At 37.8% G+C, this 21,584-nt stretch overlaps 1 protein-coding gene across 1 annotated transcript in view; it reads left to right on the top strand.

Annotated features, from left to right (window-relative positions):
• FASTKD1 (FAST kinase domains 1) overlaps positions 1-21,584 on the top strand; it is a 54,322-nt gene that overhangs the window by 18,764 nt on the left and 13,974 nt on the right. The window contains exons 6-11 of the mRNA XM_006867022.1: positions 149-280; positions 8,723-9,209; positions 11,888-12,002; positions 17,991-18,119; positions 19,396-19,527; positions 20,839-20,952. Of these exons, the coding sequence (XP_006867084.1) occupies positions 149-280; positions 8,723-9,209; positions 11,888-12,002; positions 17,991-18,119; positions 19,396-19,527; positions 20,839-20,952 (1,109 nt within the window). The remainder of the gene's footprint in view (positions 1-148; positions 281-8,722; positions 9,210-11,887; positions 12,003-17,990; positions 18,120-19,395; positions 19,528-20,838; positions 20,953-21,584) is intronic.

Genomic DNA, 21,584 nt, shown 5'->3' with positions numbered 1-21,584 from the left:
ATTTTAATAGTTTACATTTATTTAATCATTTTATTTATTGCTCTTTCTCTAGTACATAGAATATTGTTAGCAAAAGCTCCTCAGTACATGTCTAATAATCATAAATGAGTGAATTGGTTATAATATGTATTTTATTATTCTTTTTTAGAATTGCTTCAGTTGTGTATAAACACTTGGATAGTTATAAACCACTAGACTTATTGAAGATAATTCAAGCACTGATTTTTCTGCGTTTTCAAAGTAAAGACATTTTCGGGAAACTCAGAGAATTACTGCTTAGGTAAGATTAGATGAGAAGTATTTATTTAATTTTTCATTGTATAGCCTCAACATTTGTTTTGTTTAATTGGATACAGAGGTAGCTGGAACATTGTGGAGGAAGAATCACTTAGCTTATTATTAAAAATACAAGGTACGTCTCTGTCCATGCCCATCCTACCAATACCCATGTCTGGTATATAATGGAAATGAGGCTAAGGGCACTTAATCTGAGCGATGATATTTGCAACACAACGTGCAATATGCATATAAACAACCTTGCTTGCTCAAAATGAAGAGACTTTGAAGCACTTACTGATGAAAATCAAAGAATACAGTCTTCAGTATGGATTGCACCTCAGTGTAAGGAAAACAAAATTCTTTACAACTGAACTAGAAAAGATTGAAGTTGTCAAAGACTTCATTCTGCTTGGATCCACAGTTAACACTCCTGAATGCAGCAGTCCAGAAATCAAACGATTTCACTTGATTTGCAGATCTGCTGCACAAGACCTCTTTAAAGTGTTCAACAGCAAGAATGTCTGTTTGAGGACTAAGGTGCATCTAACCCAGGCCATGGTATTTTCAGTCACCTCCTACGCATGTGAAAGTTGTACAGTGAAGTTGTACATTGACTCGAGAAGAGTCAGTGCATCTGAATTATGGTGTCGGAGAATATTAAAAGTACTGTGAACTGCCAGAAGAACATACCAATCCATCTTGGAAGAAGTCCAGACAGAATGCTCTTTAGAAGTCAGGATGGTGAGACTTCATCTCTCATACTTTGAGTATGCTATCAGGAGGGGCCAGTCCTTGGAGAAGGACATCATGCTTGGTAAAGTGGATAGTTTTTGAAAAAGAGGAAGATCTCCAACAAGATGGATTGATGCAGCAGCAGCAACAACAACAATGGACTCGTGCTTAACAATAATTGTGAGGATGGTGCAGGATGTTGCAGTCTTTCATTTTGTTGTGCATGTTGTTGTTGTTAAGTGCTGTCGAGTCGGTTCTGTTGTGCATAAGATCGCTATAAGTCAGAACTGACTCAAAGGCACCGAACAATAATAACAGCATGCTACTTCTATTTTTAGTTACTAAAGAACCTCCAAACCATCTTTCACAATGGCTGTATCATTTTGCATCCCTACCCGCAATGGGTAATGATTCTTATTTTCCCACATCCTCTCCAACACTTGTTATTTTCTGGATTTTGCGTATCTTATCTTGTTTATTCTAATAGAAGTGAAATGATATCTTGTGGTTTTGATTTGAATCTCTCTGAAGGCTAATGACAGTTGGGTATCTTCTGTTTGAATTTGAATACCCTATTTGGTTAAATATCTACTCAAGTCTTTTGCCCATTTTATGATTGGGTTATTTGTCTTTTGTTGGTAAGTTGTTGAAGTTTTATATGTTTTTTGGCTATAAGGTTCTTGTAGGATATATTGGTCCTAAGATATTCGCCCAGTTAGAGCTGCCTTTTCACTTTTTTGGTAAAGTCTTCTAATGAACAAACATTTTTAATTTTTCTGAGGGCCCACTTATTTATTTTGTCTTCTACTGCTTGTACTTTTGCTATATTATAGAATCCATTTTTGAAAGCTAGACCTGACATTGTCCCTGCCTGTTCTTCTAAGAATTTTATGATTTTAGTTTATACAATTAAGGCGTTAACCATTTTTGAATTTGGATCCTATTTTGTTTTTCAGCATATGTACATTCATGACCCTAAATCTCCAAACCTTCTTTCCCCATTGAATGGACATAGTACACTTGTCAAAAATCAGTTGATCATGGATGTGTGGGTTTGTTTTTGGACTCTCAATTCTGTTCCATTGCTTTATGAGATTTCTATTGTTAATACTAGTACAAGGCTGTTTTGATTACTTTAGCTGTATCTTGTGATTGTTGTTAAAAGCCATTGAGTTAGTTCATAGTGACCCTATAAGGTTTTCTAGTAGTGATCAATGGATTTGGACCTCTGACCTTGTGGTTAGCAGTTCAGTTCAGTGCTTATCCTACATCGCCACACCAGGACCCTAGCATAGTATATTCTAAAATCAGGAAACATTTCTTCACCTATTCAGGACATCTTCCCATTTCCATATTAAATTGAGAATTGGTTTTTCTATTTCTGTCAAGAGGCTGTTGAAATTTTTATCAGGATTGTGTTGAATCTGTAGATTGCTTGGGTAGTATTGACTTCTGAATATTATTAAGTTTTTCAATTCATGAACATGAACCATCTTTCTATTTATTTAAGTTTTCTTTATTCTGTTTCAGCAGTGTTTTTTAGTTTTCATTGTTTAAATCAGTCATGTCAATAAAGCAATACCTCATGAACAAGTGGGATTCATATCATGTACATAGGGATGGTTCAGTATTAGAGAAACAATGTAATTCACCACATAAGGAAAACAATCACATGATCATGTCAGTTGATGCAGAAAAGGCATTTGACAAGATCCAACACTCATTTCTGATAAAAACATACAACAAAATAGGAATAGAAGGGAAATTCCTTAACATAACTGAGGGCATATATACAAAACCAACAGCCCAAATCACTCTATGGTGAGAAAGTAAAATAATTTCCCTTGACAACAGAAAGCAGACAAGAATGTCCATCACTGGTATGGTGCTGTAGGATTAGCAGACCACAAAGTTGGTGGTTCAAATGCACCACTCACTGCTTGGAAGTCCTATAGAGGTTCCCTGTGAGTCAGAACTGAATCTAATGGCACTTAACAACAACAACAACATTCAATATTGTGTTGGAGTCTTAGCCAGAGATATAAGGCAAGAAAGAGAAATTAAAGGCATCCAAATTGGCAAAGAAGTAAAAATCTTTATCTGCAGACGATATGATCCTTTGCTTAGAAAATCCTAATGACTCTGCAAGAAAATTATTATAATTCATCTATAGATTTTGCAAAATGGCAGTGTTTAAGATCAACATACAAAAATCATTTGGATTCCTTTACACTAATTAAGAGAGAGCTGGAAAAGAAATCAGGAAAACAATACCATTTACAATAGGCACACAAAAGGTGAAATACTTGGGAATAAATCTAACCAGTGAAACAAAAGACGTATACAAAGACAATTACAAAAAGCTACTGTAAGAAACCAAAGGAGACCTGCAGAAAATAAGGAATGTATATTGCTCATGGATCGGAAGATAGCGTGGTGAAAATATCTACATTATCCAAAGTAACCTATATATTTATATAATGCTATCCCAATCCAGATTCCAACATCATTCTTTAAACAGATGGAAAAACTCATCACTAACTTTATATGGAAAGGAAAGAGACCCTGGATAAACAAAACATTAATCAAAAAGAAGAGCAAAGTAGGAGGCCTCTCACTTCCCAACCTCAAAACCTACTGCACATCTACAAAAGTCAAAACAGCCTGGTATTGGTACAATGAAAGACATATAAATCAATGGAACAGAATTGAGAGCCCAAAAGCAAATCTATCTACCTAATGGTCAGTTGATCTTTGACTACCTAAAAATTAGATACTATGTGCATCATAGTATTTCACCAAAAGATTAAAAAGAGATTCATTCCACAGACTGGGAAAAATGCTTGTCAGCTAATATCAGATAAAGGAATATTTTCCAAAATTTATAGAACACTTCAACAAAAGAAGACAATCCAATTTAAAAATGAACAGAGGACATGAGCAGATACTTTACCAAAGAAGAAATTCAGGTGGTCAACAAACATGAAGAAATGCTCACGATCATTAGCCATTAGAGAAATGCAAATCAAAACAACAAGATATCTTACTCCAGCATTAATAACAAAGTTCCATAAAATAGAAAACCACCAGTGCTAGCAAGGGTGTGGAGAGACTGGGACCCTCCTGTACTGCTGATGGGACTGTAAAATGTGCAACCACAATGGAAAACATTATGGTACTTTCTCAAAAAGTTGGAAATAGAAATACTGTATGATCCAGTAATCCCTTTACTTGGTATATAGCCTCAAGAAATAAAAGCTGTGACATGAGTAGATATATGCACATTTATGTTCATTGTGACACTTCATAATTGCATAATAATGGGGACAGCTTAAATGCCCATCAACAGAATGGTTAAACAAACTTTGGTAGGTATACACATGGAATATGACTCAACGTTGAAGAACAACAGAGAATCTACCCAACACCTCACAACATAGATGTACCTGGAGGACATTATGCTGAGTGAAATTAGTCAATCACTAAAGGACAAACATTGCATGAGACCACTATTATAAAAAGTTAAGAAGAAAAGATATTCTTGCTAAATGAAACATTCTGTGTTGGTTAAAGGTAGGGGGAGACAAGAAATAAAGTGAATAGAGATAAATACTGTTAATTGATGGTACATGGAGTGGATTGCAATCATTGTAATGACGTGAAATGAATGTGGGACTGATTATCTGTAAACTGTCACTCAATTCACAATAAAGAGTTAAGTAAATAAAATGATATACTGTGTTCATACATCTGTTGCACAAGACCTCTTTAAATTTGTTAAAGAGCAAAAATACCAGTTTAAGGACTAAAGTGCGATTGACTGAAGCCATGGTATTTTCAGTAACCTCATATGCATGCAAAAATTGGACATTGAATAAGGAAGACTGTAGAAGAATTGATGCAGTTGAGTTATGGTGTTGGAGGAGAATATTAAAAGTACCATGGACTGCCAAAAGAACAAACGAATCTGTGTTGGAAGAAGTACAGCCAGAATGCTCCTTAGAAACCAGGGTGACAAGACTTCATCTCTCATACTTCAGACATGTTATCAGGAGGGACCAGTCCCTGGAGAAGGGCATCATGAGGATTAGCGAAAATGAGATAGGAGAAGGGCAAGTAGAGGATTAGCGAAAACGAGGTAGACCCCCCAATAAGATAGATTGGCACAATAGCAGCCAGAGGGGACTCAAGTATAACAATTTTGAGGATGGTGCAGGACAGGGTAGTGTTTCATCCTGTTGTAATTGGAACTATGAGTCGGGATGGTTTGATGGCCCCTAACAACAACAGATCTGTTTTGGAAGAAGTGCAGCCAGAGTGCTCCTTAGAGGCCAAGATGGCCAAACTTTGTCTCTCATACTTTGGACATATTGTCAGGAGGGAACAGTCGCTGGAGAAGGACATCATGTTTAGTAAGATGGAAGGTCAGAGAAAAAGAGGAAGACGCCCCAACGAGATGGATTGGCCAAGGGGCAGCATCGATGGACTCAAGTGTGGCAACAGTAGTGAGGTTGGCCCTGGATTGGACATTGTTTCGTTCTGCTGTGCGGAAGGTCGCTATAAGTCGGTGCTGACTCGATGGCACCTGACAACAACAACAATAATTATGTGTCAGGTACTGTTCTAAGTATTATGTAAAAAACAATCATTTTGGAAAAATTAGAAAATGGAAACTATTTTAAGAAAGGAAAAGTCATTTATAAACCCATTCAAGCACTGTTAACAGTTTAGCTTATTTTCTTGAAGGTGTATTTATGAGAATCATGAATATACAGGTTGTTGTTTTTCTTTTTAAGTTAACTTTATAAGCACTTTTTCACGTATTTAGAGCTTTTTGTAAATATTTCTAATGCCTTATTATACACTGTGCTACAAATTCTCTTAATTATACCTCATCTTTGAATACTTAGATTATTTTCTATTTTTGCCCATATTAATAGTGTGATGAAAAGTATACACAATTCTTTTCCCACGTTGTAGATTATTTACTTTGGCTAGTTTCCTAAAGCGGAGCTGACTATGTCAAATGATAGACATGGTATCATTTCAAAGCTCTTGAGCCATGATACTGAATTACTCTTCTGAAAGGTTCCATCCACTTTCTAAGTTTCTTAATAGCATGGTGATTCTGTAGGCTATACACTGGACAGTGAATCACAGCTAGGTAGTTAAAGCCCATCAACTGCTCCATGAGAGAAAGATAAGGCTCTGCTCCTGCAGAGATTTACAGCTTTGGAAACTGCAGTGGTGGTATGAGTTGAAACCAACTCCGCAGTATTTGGCAACAACAACAACAGTGCATATTGTATAGTGTTCATTTACTAGCCTGCATATTGTATAGTGTTCATTTACTAGCCACCCACTGCCATGAGTTGATTCTGACTCTCATTGAGACCCTATATAGCAGAGTAGAACTGCTCTGTGGGGTTTCTGAGACTGTAAATCTTTATGCAGCAGAAAGCCTTATCTTATTCTTGTGGAGCAGCTGGTGGGTTCGAAATGCTGACCTGTCGGCTAGCAGCCCAATGTGTACCCAGGGTTCCTTTGTATTGAATATTATGATTTTCATTTTAATATGTTAATGTAAAATAATAAAGAAGACCGTAGAAGAATTTATACATTTGAGTTATGGTGTTGGAGGAAGATATTAAAAGCATCATGGACACCCAAAAGAATAAACAAGTCCAAATTGGAAGAAGTACAGCCAGACTACTCCTTAGAAGCCAGGATGGCCAGACTTCCTCTCTCATACTTTAGACATATTATCAGGAGGGACTAGTCCCTGGAGAAGAGTATCATGCTTGGTAAAGTGGAGGGTCAGCAAAAAAGAGAAAGACCCCTCCAATGAGATGGATTGGCACAGTGGCAGCAGCAGTGGGCTCAAGCATAGCAATGATTGTGAGGTTGGCTCAGTGTTTCGTTCTATTTTACGTAACGTCTCTATGAGTAGGTACCGACTCATCAGCCCCTAACAACAACAATTTTAAATAAGACAAGTACATTTTTGTGTGTGTGTGAATTAGTGGGTTTACATGGAAGAACATCAGTTTTACATTCATCCTATCGTATTTTGTTTCATTGCAATGATTACAATTCCCTCCATACATCATCAAACTTCCAAAGGGTACACCCCACAGGCCTGCCTCCCAGCCATCAGCACACAGCCCCTCTCCCTCCCTGAGTCCAGTGTCCTCGCTACATCTGTCTATGTCATCGTCTCTGCCTCCTTTTCTGGTGTCAGTGCTTCTCTGGGTAGGGTCCTACACTCTGCTCTTCTCACTTGATGGTCCCAAGGACCTCTGCTCCTGGACTGCAAAAGCAGTCAGTCCCCTCCTTTTATTACAAAATATCTACCTTTACATTTCTGACCCTCACAGTTAGTCCTCATAGCAATTATTCACTATTGAATCACAAGAAGGACAAGTACATTTTAATTTGTATTTATTTGATTGTCCCTTCTAAACCTAAAAATTCTTCTAAAGCTTCCAGTTTTTATTGACTCTTTAACTGGTGGTAGGACTCTTAACCATGGGTGTATGGAAAAGGAAGAATAGAGAATGGGATCAATTGTGTATCTTTTGTGTGTTTTGTTTAAGGTTGAACTGTTTATATCACAGAAGTCGGAAGGGAACTAGTATTATTGAGTGATCACTGTATGTCAGGCCCTGCTGCATCATATTGACCATAATGGCGTTGGGGTCATGTCTGACTCTCCCAGCCTCACAAGAGGGATTGAGGAAAATCAGCCTATGGGAAGGAAGTCAGACATGCATCCACTCGCCAATCTTTACCCTAGTCTGGTACCAACCAACTTCCCTGCTGGGCTAGATAAGCCATTGAAGTGACCACACAGAATTCACAGACAATACTCATAAAATTCATTAGGGAAGTTAATAGGGTAGAATTCAAGATCATTAACAACCCGGGATACAGCAATTCAGTCAGGAGTACCTCTTCTCAGCTGAACCACAAGCACACCGCTGTTTCTCAGTCATGTGTCCCCTTGGTCTCTGTCTCCTCCATGCAGATGTTACAAGCTTTTATTTAAGCACTGCAGATAAATGCCCAAAGGGCCTATTCTTCAAGCCAGTCTCCTGTCCAAAGCCACTCAGCCTTACTCAGTCTGTGGACTAGGAAGCCTGTCTTTGCTGTTGTCTTTGCCGCCGTTGCTTTTCTGCACACAGATCTCACACTCAGCTTGTGGCTCTTCTTGATGGTCCTGCAATCAACTGTTACTGCTTCTGGTCATTTAAAATCCAGCAGGATGGCACAACTAACCAATCCCAACATTAGAGTCCCATACATCCTGTTTGCATGGTCTCACCCAGTCATTTGGTGGGAGTTACAAGGACTATATATGGTAGCTGAACCATAATTCACTGTACTACAACACTGCAACTTCAGCCTGAATTCTGGCTGTAGCTGTTATAGTTTTTGATACTCACCTTTTATTTACTCAGAAACTCAAGTTTTATTTTTCCATTAAAAAAAAAAAATCTTTTTTTTTTTTTGAGGTGTGCTTCAGAATATTTGCTCTTTCCCTAATAACATGTTATGGGCTTGTTATCTTCCAGTGTTCTTAAAGAAATGTATCTTAATCCTGTCACACCTCTGATAATAACAGTATATTCCTATTTTAATTTGTATATATTTTGGGTTTTGTGGATGATGTATTGATTTTGTTCTCACTTTCTTCCCCTTTCTTTTTTAGTTATTTGAAGACTAGTATCATGCCTACTGAGACCTCCATGCTGGTCTGTGCTATTTCCATGCTTCCTTTGCCTCATTTCGATGAAGCAGTGATTTCCCGAATAGAAGCAGTTATGACACAGTGTGACCTCAGCAATCTGAATAATCTTGCCCTCTCTGTTTTAAGATGGATTCAGAATGATCACAGGTATTCGAATAGCATTAACGGGAGACAACTGAAACTGCTTCAAAACTTAGATCACTATGGACGTCTTAGGCTGCAAGAAAGTAACAATTTGAATCTGTTATGGGAGGAACTTAAATCTATAAAAGGAGACTGGTTCCTGGAGTCACTTCTTGAAGAAACAATGGCAGCTTTACAGCGGATGGTGAATGACATTAATTTCACAAATGTCGCGGGGATCGCGTCTTTCATTTCTAGAACTAACTACCTCAATACTGTGCTACTTGATAGGATAGCTTCAGTGGTCCTTCAACAGATTGAAAAGGTAAAATTTAAATGGGATGCATTAGTTTTATATGGTTGCCAACTTCTAGAAGCATCGTTTTTTTTTTTTTTTTTAATATGAAATTTGAGAATTTTGAATAGAATTTGAAGTTTAAAAATTAAACTGTTTTCTGGTTCTGGTTCAGCAAGGTTGTCCTCTTCCTTACACTGGCCCTTAAAGCCATTTTCTTTGCCTCAGCATTGCCACTTGAGGATAATTAACAATGATCCTTTGGGTCATTACAATACTGTCAAAGATCAGTGGTCAAAATTCATTGACTAGAGGAAAGTGCTTGCAAATTATAATAATTATATTAGGTTAGTGATGTCTGTTTTTCCTTCTTCTTATTTTCTTACCTTATTTTTCCTTTTTCTTATTTTCTATAGTCCTGTGATATTACTTTTATTATTTAAAAGCAACTTTATTTAAAGTGTAAGTATGAAAACTGAAAAAATGATATGGTATCCACCGACATTTAGTATCCTTATATTAATGCATCTTTTGGATTTATTTTTAGAACTTACTTGTAAAATGCTGCTTTTTGGAATTATGTGAGAAACAATTCACTTACAAAATCTCTGTTTTATATGTCAGATTTAGGCGTTTACTTATTAGATAGTATTTTCTTCACAAATGGAAAAAATCTGTCTTATTTGCTTAGCGAAATTCCTGGCAGCCATTAAGGGTTCTATGAATGAATGAATAATAAGAGAATGAGTGAGGAAAGAAAAATGAGTGCTGATGATTATAAATTGAAGTCCAGAAACATCCCTAATTAGATAATAATTTGGTTCTTTAAAAAGCACTAAGTATCTTCTTAGAAATAGGGATGCAGTTATTATTCATTTTAAAGACAAATGAAAATTAAGAACTGTTTAACCCTTAGAGAACTGGTTAAACTCCAGAGACTTTCTGCTGCTTTGCCTGTCGGGCGGGGGGAATGGGGAGTTAATAGATGTTACTGACTTTGCAATCATTCATCAACCATCGTAAGTTTTATTGCCTGTTAAAGTTTTCAGAAGCTAGGCTATCATTGCGGTGCCAGGCCCTTAAACGTGCCACGTGTCTTTGCTCTCATGTCAAGAATCACTGCACTGATAGGAATTGTTACCTTTTTTGCCCTGCCCACCATGTAAATCAACTGTCTAGGGATATTAGTCTCGCTCATATGATCCAAGAGTAAATAGATAAAGGCTTACAAAACAGACTAAATCCTTTAGAGAAAGGAAGATCGCTCAAGGGAAATAAGATTCAATATATCCAGTTTACACTCCCAGCTAAGGTTATTCACGATATAAGTAGATTTATGTTATTTTTCAGTAATCCAGAACTTGATTGGAACTTAATTCAACAGCATTTTAGGAGGTTGTGGAATAATATCCACTTGTCTGTGGATATCCATCAGCTACATGCTCAAATTTCTGATATAAGTAATTCTCAAGTTGAGCACTGAGTGGCTACTAATTTGCTACCCCTGCTAGAGATTAAGATCCCCTAAGAACTTGATTGAACCTCAGCATAGTGATCCTGCTTGGTCACCTTAGAGCAGGTGGTGGTCTGGCAACGTCTTGCGTATGGGGTCCCCAGCTGGTCTCCTCCCTCCCTGCCTTCTTCGGATGGCGGCTGCTTATGCTGGACGTGTGGCCAGAGACGGGTAAGGATCACATGGGACTTTGGCAACCTAAGAGAGAGCCATTGCCATGCTGCAATGAGTTTTGATGACAGGTAAGACAGAGGAATTCGCACTGACCGCCTAAGACAGGCAGCGTCCCTTAAACAAATAATAAATAAGGGGGAATCTGATGCAGACTGTGCAGACCTGGTCAGGAGTTCAAGTCCCTGTGGGCCCAAGTGTTGCAGACCGTCCAAACCATAGGCTCTGAGGATCAGACTTTAGCCACCTAGCAGACATAGCAAACTGTCCCTCATCTGATTATTCAGTTATGCTTGTTAGTAATCGCATACATGAGCCCTGGATATCCACAGATAAATGTAAAAACCTTCCCCAAAAGCCGAGACTGTAAATTCCAAAAAGGCAAAGTCCCACCCCCACCCCCCCCAAAAAAAAAAGCTAAAGAGGAGAGAAACACTTGTTAACTGATGATATATGGAGGGGATTATAATCAATGTAATGAAACAAGTCATATGAATGGTTGAATGTGAAACTGATGATGTGCCCTGTAAACTTTCACTCAATCCACAATAAAAACCTTAAAAAAAAAAAGACAAATGAATTTTAAAACAGGGTTTTAGATCTAACAAAGTGATTTGTAAATTGTCTGATTTTTTTTTTTTCTGTTAGTATTTTAGTATATATGCTACAGAAGTAAGCACTGTGTTACTACATTTAGAACTACTACTAATGAATAAGTGGGAGAAAGATGAGGCTTTCTACTCCCGTAAAGATTTACACCCTCGGAAACCCTGTACAGGGTCGCTATGGGTCGGAACTGACTCGACGACACTTAACAACAACAACAACTAATGAATAATGTAGTTAAATAGATTATAGCAATTGGGAAAATTAATCAATATACAAAATGACACATTCTTTATAGTCATCTATAAGCATGTTAAAGAAAAAAACAAAAAACAGACTACTACCTAAACTAGTAATTAGGTTTTAAATTGTGTTTTACTGATGTTTAAACTATAAACATTTTGTTCTGTTGATCCAGCTCCATCCGTTTTCCATCCTGGCAATTATTCTTCCATTCAGCACCTTAAACTATGATCCTCCTCAAAGGGATGAGTTCTTGGGAACTTGCATTCAACATCTTCATTCTCACCTAAGTATGTATATTGCTTGATAATTCATTGAATCAATATATCAGGGGATACTTGCTACTGGGCTAAGAGATCTCAAATGAACAGGTGGTTGTAATAGTATGATTTCTATACCTAATGAGTAAACATTTTTATTATAGAATATGTCAAACTTACAGAAAAGTGGAAAGGATAAAGCAAAGAGTACTCCCTGTGCATGCAGATTCAGTAATTAACATTTTATCATATTTGCTGTATTTGTTTCTGTCTTGCTTTCTGATTTTTTTTTTCTGAGCCATTCATTGTAAATTGTAGGCATATGACCCTTCACCCTTAATTACGTTAACATATGTATCCTAAGAATAATAGCATTCTCCTATAATGCTGTTATCACAGTTAAGAAAATTAATTATTCTCTAGTAGCGTAGTGGTTATGAATCAGGCTGCAAGCCGCAAGGTCAGCAGTTCGAAACTACTGCCTATTCTGCGGGAGAAAGATGAGGCTTTCTGCTCCTGTATAGATTTATGGCTTCGGAAATCCTATGTAGGGTCGCTATGAGTCAAAACTGACTCCATGGCACATAACAACAACAATATACAATATGGAGTCCTGGTGTGGCACTGTGGGTTAATGCGTCAGACTGCAAAGCCATTTGAACTTCAAGGTTCAAGTTCACCAGTCGCTCCTTGGAAACCCTATACAGCGTCGCTATGGGTTGGAACCGACTCAATGGCACTTAACAACAACAACAAAATATATAATATGGAGTCCTAGTGTGGTGCTGTGGCTTAATGCATCAGACTGCAAAGCCGTTTGAATTGTAAGATTGGCGGTTCAAGCTCACCAGCTGCTCCTCAGAAACCCTATACCAGGTTGCTATGGGTCAGAATCGACTCAACGGCACTTAACAACAACAACAATATATAATATACGGAGTCCTGGTGTGGTGTGGCAGGGTAAGCACTCCACCGTAAGGTCAGTTTAAACTGCACGGTCAGCAGTTCAACCTCATCAGCTTCTCCTCTGAAACGTTATGAGTCAGACCCTACTTGATGGCACTTAACAACAATAGATAATATGGAGTCCAGTTATGGCGCTATAGGCTAAGTACTGACTGCTAAGTACAAGGTCATCAGGTCAAACCCACCAGCCACTCTTTGGAAACCCTATACAGTGTTTCTATGAGTCAGAACCTACTCTACAGAATTTAACAACAACAATATATAATATGCAGCCCTTACTTAAGTCTTCCTAATTGTTCCCACAGTACTCTTAGTGGTTTGTGTTTATTTATTATTCTTTTAGCCTAGAATCTCATCAGGTTTCACTGATTGTGTTTGGGTGCTACTGTTTTTTCTTTGTTGTTGTTATTGTTGTTCTTATGTGCCATGGCGTCAGTTCCGACTCATAGTGACCCTGCATAGGGTTTCTGAGGCTGTAAATCTTTATGGGAGCAGAGAGTCTCATCTTTCTCCCATGGGACAGCTGGTAGTTTCGAACTGCTGACCTTGCGGCTCGCAGCCCGATTTGTAACCACTACGTTACCAGAGTTCCTTGTTGTTGTTATTAGGTGCCCTCAAGTCAGTTCTGACTCATAGTGACCCTGTGTACAACAGAGTGAAACACAATTCCTAAAGCTGCGCCACCCTCATAGTCGTACCTCTGCTTTTCCCATTGTTGTAGCCCTGTCTCTTTAGTCTCTTTCACTCATATTGTAGTCTCTTATGGAGTCCTTATGTGGAGCTATAGGATAAGCACTGGACTGCTAACCTCAAGGTTGGTGGTTCAAACCTACAAGCCACTCCTCAGAAACCCTATATAGAGTCGCTATGAGTTGGAAACGACTCGACAGCACTTAACAACAAACATCTGTGTGTTCTATCTAAAGGAGTCCTGGTGGCACAATCCTTATGTGCTCAGCTGCTAACCACAAGGTCTGTGGTGTGAATCCACTAGTGGCTCTGCTGGAGAAAAAACCTGCTGATCTACCCCCTTGGAGATTCTAGTTTAGGGAACGTTATGAGGTACTTCTACTCTAGCCTATAGAATTGGAAACAACACACAACGATAACAATGTTGTGTTTAGACTATACGGACCCTGGTGTGGCACTATAGCATGAGTACTAGACTGCTAACCTCCTAATTAGGGTCTCTGTGAGTTGGAACCGACTCTGCAGCACATACAATTTAGAATATATGTCTCTTTAGTCTCTTTTATGTCCCTCTTTTTTTTTCTCAGACGTTTAGTTATCAAACTTTTTCAAAATGTGGAAAATTCAAAGAACAGTATAACAGTCATCTGTGTGGTTGTTGTTGTTGTTGAGTGCCATGGAGTTGGTTCCAACCCATAACGACCCTGTAGAGGATTTCCAAGGAGTGACTGGTGAGCCTGAACTGCTAACCTTGCAGTTCAAACCAACTTTGCAGTCTAGTGCATTAACCCACAGCCCAAACCAGGACTGTGTGGTATATACCCACAATCCAGCTTTAATAATTATTAACATTTTGCCACATTTTATTTGTATGTGTGTGTGTGAGGAACCATTAGAAGAGTCACTTCTAAATTCAGGACTTTGGGTTACTACTAAGAAAATGACCAAGTCCCTATCCAATATGTTACCTAGTCTAGAATCCAATTTTACCAATGTCACTAAATTGTCTTTATAACATTTTAAAAAAGACAGCCACCAGCATTTGATTGCCATGTCACTTTCCTTCCTTTTGTTTTTGTTTTTTTCCTTGGCATTGACTTTTTATAGAGGATGTTGACCATGTATTATGGATTGTACCACATTCTGATTTTGTTTGTTTTCTTTGAACGTGCCTCTCTGCCACCTGCATTTCTGGTAAGCAGGTGCTGAGACTTGATTAGATTCAGACAGGATTTTTGACAAAAATTTCTTGTATTAGTGCTGTGTACCTTATATTTGTGACGTTGGCCTAGGATCGGGCAATGTTTCTTTCTGTTGTGCACTGGGTCGCAGGATGAGTCGGTACCGACTCGATGGTACCTAATAACAACAACAACCTTATATTTATATCACACCTGGAAACAAACTATTTGTTTCTGTCAATTTTTCTTTTGTGTGTGTGTGTGTATGAAGATTTATTTCTAGAGGTTTTTATGAGAATATGCACAGTAGATGCACATGTATATTTCCCTGTATAGCAGTGTTTGCTTGTACAGTTCAGTAGCATTGGTTACATTCTTCTTGCTGTCTCTCCTCATCTTCTTTCACTTTCATTTGACTTAGAATCACGATCCCGTAAACTACTCATCTGTGCTTTAGCTGCCTTAGCTGGATCTGATGCAGGTAACTCTTTGAAAGAGCTCAGTGCTTGACGTACACATTCTTTACTTATTCAGCTAAATGAAGTGCAGGGATAGTTTCAGTTCAGAGTTGAAAATTTTCTCCAGGCAAGAAATTTGAGGATTCCTCTAGCCTCGGTGAAGAAGCTCTGGTAGTGTAGTGTTTATGAGTTGGGATGCTATCGTCAAGGTCAACAATTTGAAACTACCAGATGTTCCATGGGAGAAAGATGAGGCTTTCTGCTCCTGTAAAGATTTATAGTCTAGGAAACCCTATACAGGGTCACTATGAGTCAGAATCGACTCCACAGCACACAACCACCACTGCTAACACTGGACCACAAGGTCATTTTGAACCCCAGGGTCAGTAGTTCAAACCCACCAGACACTCCTTGAAAACCCTATGCAAAGTTGCTATGCATTGGAACCGACTTCACAGCACTTAACAACAGTAGGCCTCTGGTCGGAGTTCTGTGGTAGGATAAGCACTGGACTGCTAACCATAAGTTTGGTGATTCTAACCCAGCAGCTGCTCCTTGGGAACCCTATAAAGGGCCACTATGAGTCAAAACCAACTCGATGGCACTTAAACAACAAAAATAACATAGGCCTCTGGTTAGTATAGTATGAAAAATAAATAGGCAAGTAAAAAGGGCAGTGTGTGTCTTTGCAGAAAGATGAAACTTGAAACTGACTCCAGATGTGCACTTCTGGTTGTTTAACAGTGTGTTAAGAACCAAAAGGAAATGCAAGTATATCTTTTCTCATGTTATGTAAATGGAGGCTTATGAACTTAACTAGTTGAGAAGTACAGCTTTGATCTTTTTAAAAAAAATTAATGAGAGAGTATTGGGGAAATTCTTAGAGGTCTTTATAAGTAAAAATTTAAATAACTAATGGCTTCATTTTTTTGATCCTGAATAAATACTAGTTTAGCTGGTGAAGATAGTCACTATTAACCTAGTTTATGACTTGATCTCAAAGATTTCATTTTACTTGGATCCACAATCAACACTCATGGAAGCAGTAGTCAAGAAAAAAAATGATGTATTAGGCAAATCTGCTGCAAAAGACTTCTTTGAAGTATTAACAGAGCAAAGATGTCACTTTGAGGACTAATGTGTGCCTGACCCAAGCCATGGTATTTTCAATAACCTCATATGCATGTGAAAGCTAGGCAATGAATAAGGAAGACCATAGAAGAATTGATGCATTTGAGTTATGATATTGCCAAGGAATTTCTGAAAGTACCGTAGACTGCCAGAAGAACAAATAGATTTGTGTTGGAAGAACTGCGCTAGCTTGTTGCTTGGAAGTGCGTTGGTGAGACTTTGTCTCTTACGCTTTGGACATGTTGTCAGGAGGGACCAGTTCCTAGAGAAGGACGTCATGCTTGTTAAAGTAGAGGCTCAACAACAAAGAGGAAGACTCTCAGTGAGATGGATTACCATAGTGGCAGCAACAGTGGGCTCAAACATAACAATTGTGAGGATATTGCCTGATCAGGCAGTGTTTTGTTCTATTGTGCAAAGGGTACTGTTTCAGTTTTTTGTACCTGAGGTTGCTATGAGTCGGAACCAACTCAGTGGCACCTAACAACAACATGGCTTCATCTTTGCTTTATTAACAAAAATCCAAAAGTGAAGATTTAATGTTATGTTTTCTTTGTAAGAATACTGCTGCTAAGACATTTTAGGTGACTCTTCTAGTGACACAGTGTGTTAAGCATTGGGTTGCTGACTGTAAGGTCGGCAGTTCAAACCCACCAGCCACTCCACAGGAGAAAGATGAGGCTATCTGTTTCCATAAAGAAACAGTCTTGGAAACCCTATAGAGCAGTTGTACTCTGTCCCGTATGGTCCCTATGAGTTAGAATTGACTTAGTAGCAATGGGTTCCTCTTTCCCTCATTAGAAATGTCTCTTTGCATAAAGGTAAATCCCATCAAATCTTATACTGAGGTACAACTACAATACTGACTAGAAGGGAAGAGGGGCTAGGCCAAGACTTGAACCTCAAGTATGTTTTCACTTAGCTTGGACATCTGAAATACTCAGAGAACAGCATGGTATAGAAGTTTGGACTCCAGAGTTGGACGCTGGAGGTTAAATCCTACCTTCCACTTACTGTGTGACCTTGGGCAACTGTGTCACTTCTCTGTGCCTCCACACACTCATATCTAAAACAGAGATAGTGATCATTCCTCCTGTATACTGAGATGAGATTTAATGAGGCAGTCTAGAATGGTCCTAAACACCTGTAGTCTAAAATGATACTAAACACCTGCTGGGCACTATTATTATCACCAGGACATAGAGCCGGGATCACTTCTCCTTCCTATATATAGCACTCTCCTTTGTTTTGAATTCTTTCTCTTTTCAAGACAATTTAAAAACACTTGGCATTGAAGTGTAGTGCAGAAGCATTCACATTTCCTAAACTGTATATTTGGAATTTGTACAAATGGAATTGGTACCCAGCCAGACCAAGAAACATGACCCTTCTCCCCTCGTCCCCTTTTCAGCTGATGCACCTCATCCAAATGTAACCACTTAACTACTGGTCTGATTGGTATACATTCGTTTTGTCAAGGCCATGTTTGTCATTTTTACAAAAACCTGGTTTTACCTGAACAAAGTATGTGTTTATGTATACCTGAGATTGTGTATGATAGAAATTAAAAAAAATTTTTAATCTTGTTTTAGGTACATTGGATCCTCTCATGTTAGTGTTTCTTAGTTTCTCTTTGTCTATCCTGGAATACTTTCCAGAAGATCTGATCAAGACAATATTTGACATCAAATTCTTATCCAAATTAGATTCTCAACTTGAACGTATGTATCCATATTTTAATCTATTAAATTATTAATTGTACTTTATATACAAATTTTAGGGCTAGTTATACTAAAGCATTGAAATATTAATAAAACTAATAATTTTCCTGTTTCTAAAAGTATTTCATGTGTATTATAGAAAAATTTGGAAAGTACAAATACATCTAAAATAGTAAATAAAAAATTGCTCATTATCTTAATCACCTAAGAGAAAACCACATTTTCTTTTCTGTATCTCCTTTTTTTACATGTAAGTTATGTATATATCTAAATCTATATTTTAAAGCAAAATTTGAATTTTTTATATTTACTTTTATATGCTCTTTTAAAAATTAACTGTATTGTGAACGATCTCCTATATATTTAAATATTTTGATGTAATTTTTTTATTGGTTACATAGTATGAGGGGGCAGTGCAGTGGCTGTGTATAATAAGCACTGGACTGCAAACCACAAGGTTGACCATTCGAGCACACCTGCCACTTTCTACTCCTATAAAGATTTACATCCTCAGAAACACTGTACCAAGTTGGAACTGACTTGGTGGCATTAACAGCAGCAGTATAATCTGAAGGGGCTTCAAAAAGTTAGTTGGAAAAATTTTGTTTTGGAATTCCATTTTTCTACAAACTTTTGGAAGCTCACCTGTATGCTCTTATACGAATGTAACAAAATTTTGTATCATGTAGGTTGTTCCCAATTCTTCACTACTTTAAATAATTAATTGTTACACATAAATTAGTTACCTCATCTTAGTCTGTTTCCTTAGGATTGATTCCTAAATGTAGAATATTTGTTGTTGTTATTATGTGCCGTGGAGTTGTTCCGACTCATAGCGACCCTATAGAGGGTTTCTGAGGTAGAATACCTTGTCAATGAAAAAAATTTTTTAATGTTTTTTGAAAATATGGTTTTAGTATTTGCAAAAATTGTGAAATTGGCCCAGGATCGGGCAGTGTTTTGTTCTGTTGTGCATACGGTCGCTAAGAGTTGGTACCGACTTGATGGCACCTAACAACAGCGGCAACAACAATTAAGGAATAGGATAATTCCTAGGGTAGTTATGAGTCGGAACTGACTCCACATCACATAACCACCACCACCACCATTAGTCCTAATAATACCATTAAATTCAAAGGATATATATATACAAATAAAATTAGTTTATGAGAATAAAAGGAACCACCAGTAATGGGGATAAATGAAGTGTGAAAACATGTGTTATCCTGTTAGGCCTAATCTTTAAAATCCATTAATATATTTTTTTTAATTTCAGTTTTACCTTCATCTCTAAATACAAGGGTCCAGCTTCGTCTTATGGAGTTAAATAGAGCAGTCTGCTTGGAATGCCCTGAGTTTCAGATTCCATGGTTTCATGACCGTTTCTGTCAACAACTGTATAATAGAGGTTTGAGTTTTCTTTGGTCAGATAGTAGAGTTTAATTGTGAAGTAAATGATTAGGTAATAATGTTAATAAATATCAACACAAGGCCAAATCTCCAAATGCAAAGATAATTCACTCCCCTGCTTTCCTACTTCTCCATCTTTGACACTCATGTGATACTTTCTTTCCCTTTCACCCTAACAACCGAACTTTAGGTTTTTACAAAACTGTCTACACATCTCACTTCTGTTCACCTGCCACCCAAGGCTGGTCTTCACAAGACAGCACTCTGCCCTAGTTAATGCCAAACAGGCAGACATCAGGTTCTGCTGGTTTTCACTATCCCTGGTGGGTTCAGTAATTTACTAGAATGATTCACTGAACGCCTAGAGACTACCTGATCACCTGTACACACAGTGACCCATTTATCAAAAGCAGAAAAGATAGAGTAGGAGACGGATCAGTTCAAAGTCTGGGAGAGGACCTAGCAGCAGGCTTCCATTGCCCCCTGGGTATAGCACCAGCTCTCATGAATAGATGTTCTCACTAAGCCAGGAAGACATAAAGAGACAGCTCCTAGGGTAGAGTCCATTGCCATTGCTACCTCAATAAATATGGATGAAATTAAATATGCTGGACTTAATGAATATTCATGAGCAACTGCATCTTGCCCCCGTCCTGAAATAAGTTGGCCAGATGTGGGATCCTGTAGCCCATACTTGCCTGGTTATTTTAGAAAGACAAAGAACATTTAGTTGCTCAGGCTTTTTTCAGAAAATAGATCCAAAAAGCCAAACTTAGTTCTTTGTTCTGCAGTAAAATCCATTATTGTCCAAACTCTTTAAGGCCTTAGAGTGCCATGACCTGGTTTAATGTAGATGCTATTTGTGTTATAAAAATTTCTTAGGACAAAAATCCTTCTTCTTAGGCACTGACCCTCTTTTGGTAGAGAGCAAAGAGCCTCTATTGAATTTAGTGTCATTACATTGAGTCTTGTTTATTATAATGAGATTTCAGATATAATATAAGAATGACTTTTTAACTCAGTGGTTGAAATAATTTGAGAAGCTAGTCTTCACTTCATACATTTTGGGTTGTTGGGGGGTGTAATTAACGTATTTTTAATGCATTTTATATGTATTTTTACAAACTATGCAGCCCCACTCCCTTGTTAGAGCACTATGTGGGTTATATGTGTGCATGTGTTATTTATGTGGACAATTTATGTGCAAAAAATATGGTAGTCATTAATTTTTAGTTTGTAAATTGGAGTGATTTTTATTCTAAAACTGGTAAATGTATTTTAAATTAACAAATTATTTTTATTCTCAAAGATTTTGGAAGCATGAGTGGAGTACAACAGCACATGTATAAAATGCTAGCAGAAATACTAGGAGGAATCGATTGTGTCAAAGCCTCAGTTCTAACACCTTATTACCACTTACTAGGTAAGTCATTGATAGGTTCCTAATACTTTCAAAAGACTGATGTGAATAGTATCATCTATTATAAGAGAAAAGAGAACTTACCTTCAGATATATAAATACTATTGTTGTTTTTGTCATTAAGTGCCATCAAGTCAGTTCCGATTCAGTGACCCTGTATAGGGATTCAAAGAAGTGGCTGGTGAGTTTAAACTGCTAACCTTGTGGTTCAAACCGACTTTGAGTGCTTATCCTACTGCGCCACACCAGGACTCTTTATTGAGTCTTAAACAGAAGTAAAAACTCAAGACAAAGACAAACCAGGTGAGGGAACTCATATACACCGTGATGATTTAGCAAAGGTCCACATCTATATGGTGACCTTTTATAAGTACAGAGAATAAAGGATTCTACTACAGTCAAGACTGACATCGCTACAGAAAGCAGGGAGGGGTGACCATTAAGGAGTATGCCCAGTAATGCTCCTGTGAATGCCAGCAGGGGGACGTCGCCCAAAGCCTACTTTTAAATATCCTCTGCTTCTAACTCTCTCAGAGGCGGATGAGGTACTCAAGAAAAATTGACATCTGAGTAATTCACAGGCAAAAAGCCTTCAGATTTCATGCTCTACAGCATCTCTTTGTTGTTGTTGTTGT

Source organism: Chrysochloris asiatica, unplaced genomic scaffold (genome assembly GCF_000296735.1).
Source record: "Chrysochloris asiatica unplaced genomic scaffold, ChrAsi1.0 scaffold00099, whole genome shotgun sequence".
NCBI classification, from domain to species: Eukaryota; Metazoa; Chordata; class Mammalia; order Afrosoricida; family Chrysochloridae; genus Chrysochloris; species Chrysochloris asiatica.
This window is presented reverse-complemented; position numbering and strand designations above follow the sequence as displayed.